The sequence below is a fragment of the Mus pahari genome, chromosome 9 (genome assembly GCF_900095145.1).
Source record: "Mus pahari chromosome 9, PAHARI_EIJ_v1.1, whole genome shotgun sequence".
Lineage (NCBI taxonomy): Eukaryota > Metazoa > Chordata > Mammalia > Rodentia > Muridae > Mus > Mus pahari.
In genome coordinates, this window is record NC_034598.1 from 46,158,878 (window position 1) to 46,165,438 (window position 6,561).

At 57.0% G+C, this 6,561-nt stretch overlaps 1 protein-coding gene across 3 annotated transcripts; it reads right to left on the reverse strand.

The window, feature by feature from the left end:
* Nucleotides 1-353: 353 nt before the first annotated feature.
* On the reverse strand, nucleotides 354-6,303 carry Sirt6 (sirtuin 6). 3 transcript variants are annotated; one of them, XM_021204300.1, is made up of 8 exons: nucleotides 6,173-6,303; nucleotides 5,192-5,319; nucleotides 4,428-4,610; nucleotides 3,601-3,660; nucleotides 2,727-2,822; nucleotides 2,572-2,652; nucleotides 1,279-1,402; nucleotides 354-1,205 (listed from the first exon to the last, which is right to left on the reverse strand). In XM_021204300.1, the coding sequence occupies exons 1-8, from the start codon at nucleotides 6,239-6,241 to the stop codon at nucleotides 939-941; spliced, it is 1,008 nt and encodes a 335-aa protein (XP_021059959.1). In that variant the 5' UTR covers nucleotides 6,242-6,303; the 3' UTR covers nucleotides 354-938. The 3 variants fall into 3 exon arrangements, with proteins under 3 accessions (XP_021059959.1, XP_029398539.1, XP_029398538.1); XM_029542679.1 differs by lacking the exon at nucleotides 6,173-6,303 and adding an exon at nucleotides 5,997-6,098 and having other exon boundaries at nucleotides 369-1,205; XM_029542678.1 differs by lacking the exon at nucleotides 6,173-6,303 and adding an exon at nucleotides 5,598-5,945 and having other exon boundaries at nucleotides 369-1,205.
* Nucleotides 6,304-6,561: the final 258 nt, after the last annotated feature.

Below are 6,561 nucleotides of genomic sequence, written 5' to 3' on the forward strand. Positions count from 1 at the left end.
GATTTGGCCTTATTGGGGTGGAATGACTTCAAAACAAAATAACAAAACAGGTCCTTCAAACTTACGTTTTTGGGACAGGGTCTCACATAGCCTGGGCTGGGTGGGGACTCTAACACACTGAGGTAAATAAAGGAGGTGGTGGTGGGTTGGGGGAACGGGACTGGTGAGAGGGCTCAGCAGATAAAGGTGCTTGAGCCAAGCCTGATGAACCGAGTTCCATGTCCTGGAGCCATTTGGTAAGAGAGAACTGACTCCTTCAAGCTGTCAGTTGACCTCCACACACACACACACACACACACACACACACACACACACACACACACACAGAGGAAATAAGTAAATATAACAAAATGTAAAAGAATGGAAGGAATTTTGTATTTATTGCATTGGGAGCTTCTGGAAGCCTGGGCCCTTAGCACAGATGGGTGCCTGGTGGGCCCTTGGTGGCTCTGTGTCAGGGTGGGGTGGGGCGCGTGCAAGGGGCAGCAGTGGAGTGTGGAGTGTGTGACTGCTGCTCCGGGCACATCCTGAGTCAGGAGTGGGGTGTGATTGGTGGAGAGGCACGTGGATCCCTGGGACACGGCCTCTTCCACACGTGTGGGATTCCCCATGCCCTGAGATTCCCTGGAAGGACCTGGACAAGGGACACAGTGAGACTTTGAAGAAAGGAGTTGTGCTGGACATGGTGTGCTGGCCCGCCATCCCTGCTACAGTGGAGGCTAAGGCAGGCAGGCTAGCTCCAGGCCAGCCTGGGCTATAGCTGTGAGTTCCAGGCCAGCCTAAGCGACCTAGGGAGTCCTGGTCTCAAAAAAAAATTCTGAAAAGACACCAGGTGGGATATGCAAACCTGGGTTCACTCCCCAGAGTATAACAAACAAACAAACAAACCCCAACGTGTGTGGTTCCTTCAAGTACCCCTCCCGCCCCACATACCCGGGTCAGCTGGGGGCAGCCTCAGTCTTCACTCTTTTGGGGGGCCGGTGGAGTATAGGGCTGTTGGGCTTGGGCTTATACGAAGCATGCACGGCACCATTGAGATGCACGGGGGGCTCAGCCTTGAGTGCTACTGGGCGCGGCAGAGGTGGCAGGGCTTTGTCGAGCACGCAGGGTCCATCCCAGGCGGGAATCTCCAGCCCCAGATGCTTCATGAGCCTGCACATCACTTCATCCACGTAGCCGTGGATGCGCAGGTCAGCCTGGCGGTCCTGCCAAGGAAGGGACAGTCAGCGCGGGGTAGGGGGCACCGGGGCACCGGGCAGGGAGGGCACTGGCACATACATGTTTTGTGGGTTGCAGGTTGACAATGACCAGACGGCCTCCGCGGCGCTTAGTGGCAAGGGGCAGGTTCCCGCTGGGGCGGATCTGCAGCGAGGTACCCAGGGTGACAGACAGGTCTGCGGTCCTGGAACAGGGAGCAGGAAGTGGGTGGGGCTCGGGCCCACCTCAGGTTCCAGCCCTCGAACCCACCCACCAGGCACTGGAGAAACACTTGGGAGCTGAGATTCCGTCTTCGTGTCTCACTGTAAACCACTGTCCAGTTTTGGGTTTTGTTTTTGTTTTGTTTTTTTCTAAGACAGGGTTTCTCTGTGTAGTCCTGGCTGTCCTGTAACTCACTCTGTAGACCAGGCTGGCCTCGAACTCAGAAATCCGCCTGCCTCTGCCTCCCAAGTGCTGGGATTAAAGGCGTGCGCCAACACCACCCAGCCAGTTTTTTTAAAAACTATAGTCAGGCTGGTGGCACAGGCCTGTTGTTCTAGCTGTTCCACAGTCTGAGGCAGGAGGATCAAATGGTTCAAGCTTTGAGCGAGCATTCGCATTGAATTCCAGCATTCAGAAGGTGGACCTCGCCGGGCAGTGGTGGCATACACCTTTAATCCCAGCACTTGGGAGGCAGAGGCAGGCGGATTTCTGAGTTCAAGACCAGCCTGGTCTACAGAGTGAGTTCCAGGACAGCCAGGACTACACAGAGAAACCCTGTTTCGAAAAAACAAAACAAAACAAAACAACAAAGAAGGTGGACCTCTTTTGTCTAAGGCCAGTCTGGTCTACACAGCAGACCTTGTCTCAGGTGAAATGGCTCAAAGCTGGAGGTCAGGGTAGAGCCCCACCTAGAATCCCCCAGTTAGGTATGGGGGCGTGGTCAGCGTGGAGCCCCACCTAGAATTCCCCCCCCCTTAGGTACTGGGGGCGTGGTCAGGGCGGAGCCCCAGTTAAGGTGTGGGGGCGAAGTCACCGTGGAGCCCCACCCAGAATCCCCCAGTTAGGTATGGGGGCGGGATCAGCGTGGAGCCCCACCTAGAATCCCCCAGTTAGGTGCTGGGGGCGTGGTCAGGGTGGGGCTCTTGCCTAGACTCCTCCAGCGAGGGGCTGGCTCTGTGCAGAGGGCTTGTTTAGTGCACACAGGCCCAGGATTCTCCCCACTACCACAAAAGCCTGAAAGCAGGAAAGCAAAGAAACCTTCTTCTCACTCTGTCTCAGCTTCTCCTCTGCACCTATTGCGCCCAGGGCCGTGGGTGATGGGGACAACCCTGCTGCCCCACCCACGTCCACCTGGGGAGTACGGGCTCCCACCTGCTGGCCTCGTCCGCGAGCATCAGGTCCCGGTCAGGCAGCGAGTCCTCCCAGTCCAGAATGGTGTCTCTCAGCTCCCCTCTGTGGCAGTCGGGGAAGGGAGTCAGGGGACGCCCACCTCCTCACAGGTGGAGGGTGTGAGGAAAGTCACCTACCTACAGGCCCGAAGTCCCCTGGCCTTGGCCACGGTGCAGAGCCGGCCTGTGGCCTTGAGGCCCATGGTGCCCACAACTGTGTCTCTCACATACTGCCTGTAAAGGGGGAGAGTGCACATGCATCTTCTAATGTTCTTTCAGGGTTAGGGTGGTGTAGCCAGGCTCAATCCATGGGCTACTGAGCAAGACAAACAGTGGAGGGATAGACAGACAGACTGCTCAGTCTGAAAGTGCCTGGCATGCAGACTCGGGGCTCTGAGTTTGAGTCACCCATGGAAAACGAAGGGCATGGTGGAGCAGGATTGTCGCCCCAGAGCTTGGGAGGCTGAGCTGGGGACCCCAGGAGTTCACTGGCCACTTACTCAGCTAAACCAAAGAGGGACAGGTTCTGAGAGCAAGTCTGCCTCAGAACACAAGCAGAGGGGCTGAGCCGGGGTCAGCTGCCGGCACCCACACGGGGCGGGGTGGGAGGGAGTCGGCTAAGGGAATCATGATGGCTCACATCTGTGAGCTCAGCACACAGGGCGCTGAGGCAGGAGGATGCCAAATTCCAGGCTAACCTGGGCAACTTAATGAAGTCCTGTCTGAGAAAAGAACCCCTAAAAGGGAGTCAGGGGCGAAGCCCCTGCTCAACACCCCGAGGCTCTGGTGTGCAAGCCATGTTGACACCCAGCCCAGAGCCATAGCATAGGCAGGGCAGGGAGAGCCCCTCATTGCCAAGGGCATGACTAGCTTCTCGCTTGGGGGACTGTGAAGAAAGGGTTTGCCCCATTTCTCTATGAGCCCTCGTTGGTCTGTTTTCATCATCTGACTGTCTCTGGCCTTCCCTAGGCCATGCTAGGACCCTGAGCTGGCTTAGGGGGGCAACACTCACGTCTTACACTTGGGACATTCCTCTACAAACATGTTTCCATGCAGCTCTGCCAGCTTGTCCCTGCAGAAGAAGATGGCAGTAAGGACCCTTCCCAGATCCTGGGGCTCGGACCAGCTGCTCAGTCTGCCTCCTCCTCCAGAAAGCCTTCCTAGGTGGCTCACTCACAAGGGGTGTACCCTTCTCTTTCCTGGAGGATGCCCCAGCCTGTCCCGTTCTGAGGAACTGTTACATGCATAGCTGATTGTATCTTCACAAACTCACAAACACCTCCTCCCCACTACAAAAATCTGCTGGCTAAGAAGCAGGCAGACTTCTGAGTTCGAGGCCCAGCCTGGTCTACAAAGTGAGTTCCAGGACAGCCAGGGCTATACTGAGAAACCCTGTCTTGAATAAATAAATAAATAAATAAATAAATAAATAAATAAATAAATAAATAAACAAATCTGCTGACTAGCCGGGTGGTGGCGGCGCACCCCTTTAATCCCAGCATTGGGAGGCAGAGGCAAGTGGATCTCTGTGAGTTTGAGGCTAGCCTGGTATACAGGGCAAGTCACAGGATAGCCAAGACGTGGAGAAACCCTGTCTTGAACTCGCCCCCACAATAGTCAGTTGGCCCTAAAGCCCCTGCCGACCTCCCCCATCCCCCAGTGAGGGGCCGGGGTGGAACCCGGCCTACAATCCCGCAATTTTACCAAGGACTGCCCAGTTTGGGCTCCGAGCCTTCTCCCTCTTTGCATCCCTAGTAAATGCCCCTGAGCTCGGGCATACTGGTCCAATAAGGAGGAAGAGATGCAGTTGAGCCCCAGCCCCCGGCCGACTCATCCGACCTGGGGAAGCCCGAGCGCACGTGCAGCCCGTCTACGTTCTGGCTGACCAGGAAGCTGAGGAAGCCCATGCGTTCCAGCTGAACCAGGGCCATGTGGGTCTTCGAGGGCCGAGCATTCTCAAAGGTGGTGTCAAACTTGGGGGCCAGGCCGCGCTCCTCCATGGTCCACACGCCATGGGGGCCCCTGAGGATAGCAAGCAGAGGACACTCACAGAGGTCAAACATTCATTTTCCAGGCTACAGGCTCTTCCTGCTAACACTGAAGTCCGCCCATGCTGGCCCCAGCCCCGTTCTTGGGGTGGTTCTGTATCCTGTGGGGGAGACAATGGCTGCCGGGTAGGCAAGGGTTCTAAGGAAAGAGTGGGACATCTTCATGAAAGAGGCAGAGGGGCTGAGGGCCAACAAAGGCAGGGAAGCTCACGGAGCTGGGGCTGAGTACTGGTTAAGACCTGCTGAGGATTCCCAGAATACTTCACAGTGGTCATAGGCTGCCACCGAAGGTTAGGGATGAGAAAGTCACTCTATAACACTGAGTCATTCTGACCCTATAAAACCCAATGGCCAGCTGAGCTGCATGAAGAATACATTTCCCAGCATGTCTTGCAGCTACTATATCACGTGGGTATGCTCTGGCCCTTGGGCAAGTGGAGTTCTCGCCGGGCCTTTCAGAGACGTAGGGAAACTGAAAGGCCCTTCTGCCACCTCACCTTGGTCCCCAGAGGTTATCAGCAAGAGCCCTGCCTCAGTCTCCCCTCGTCCACCGACCTGAAGTCAGGGATGCCAGAGGAGGTGCTGATGCCGGCGCCCGTGTGGAAAACCACGCTGGAGGACTGCCACATTAGCCGGGCCAGCTCCCACACCTTGCGTTCCAGCTCCTCTGGTGGGTCGAAGATCTGTAGGGTCAGAGGGCAGGAGGAGGCAACACGTGACCTCCAAGCGGCAGGCCTCCTGTGGGTCAATGCTCTGTCTGCCCCTTCTCAACACCCCTCAGTTCCAGCCACACAGGCACCTCTAACACATCGCTGTGTCCTACCCCAGGGCCTTTGCACACGCCAAGCCCTCTTCCCAGAGTGCTGTTCCAGCAGGCAACCACTTTGTCCAGGTCAGGTTGTGGCTCACGTGACCTCCCCACTGACGTCATCCCCCATCCCGGACTTTAGATATAACCCACCTCTCTCCCCTAAATCAAGATGCTACTTGTCTAGGGGTTCCATTAACATGAGGCAGGCAGGGCATGGTGGCGCAGGCCTTTACAGAGGCAGGAAATTTCTGTGAGTTCGAGGCCAACCTGGGCTACAAAGAGAGAACCCTACACCCCCTTCCAAACAACAAAGACTGACAGCCCCACTCTCAGGGTCCATCTGGCCCAGAATCAGGGAGGAGGAGTACAGAGTGGGGTACAGGGGTGCCCCCAGAAGAGGGTGCCAGCTTCCGGTCCTGCAGATCTTCCCACAGCTCCAGGTTTTCCCTGACAAGCCCACCTGGTCGCTTCCCCACCACCCTTAAAACGTCTACTCCCTGGCCTGACGATTTGGTCTCATCCCCATTAGCCCCTCACTCCTTCCCTGACCCAGGTCCCTCCGCGTCACGCTGCCAGAGCAGGGGCGTCACTTCCCGCCCCCTCCTTCCAGGGAAGTCCTTCCCATTGTCTAGACTCTATGCTTCGTGCTGTTCCCACAATGCCCCGCTCCGCCGGGCCGCTCCCCGTCTGGGGTCATTCGGTGACCCGGACACTGCAGCCCTCACCTCGGGCAGCCCGCACTTGCCCTTATCCGCGTAAGGCGACAACCCTGCTGCATAATTCACCGACATCATCGCCGGCGCTGCCGCACAGGAACAATAAAGTTTCCCTTGTTGAGGCCGCTTCCGCCGGAAGTAGAGAAGGGACGGCCGGGAAAGAGTAGCCGCCTTCCCTAGATACGTGCCCTAGGGTGGGGTGGGGTACGTGGAGGTGAAGAACAGCATTCTTTCCAGAGCGCATGCGCTCTCCTGATGCAGCAAGCGCAGTCTTTAGTACTGGCAGAGACTTCTCTGACTTAGTGGCTTCCCCAGCCCTGGGATCCGGCTTGTCTGGCCACCAGAGCCAGAAAGATGATGAGGCCACTAACAGGAGCCGAGGCAGGGGGATTGCGACT

Excerpts from the sequence above, each read along its gene's own strand:
- Sirt6 (XM_021204300.1), bottom strand. The coding sequence starts at position 6,241 with ATGATGTCGGTGAATTATGCAGCAGGGTTGTCGCCTTACGCGGATAAG. Across the intron at positions 3,661-4,427 it reads GTGCGCTCGGGCTTCCCCAG|GGACAAGCTGGCAGAGCTGC; the intron begins GTCGGATGAGTC and ends CTTCTTCTGCAG. Across the intron at positions 2,823-3,600 it reads GAATGTCCCAAGTGTAAGAC|GCAGTATGTGAGAGACACAG; the intron begins GTGAGTGTTGCC and ends CCCCCTTTACAG.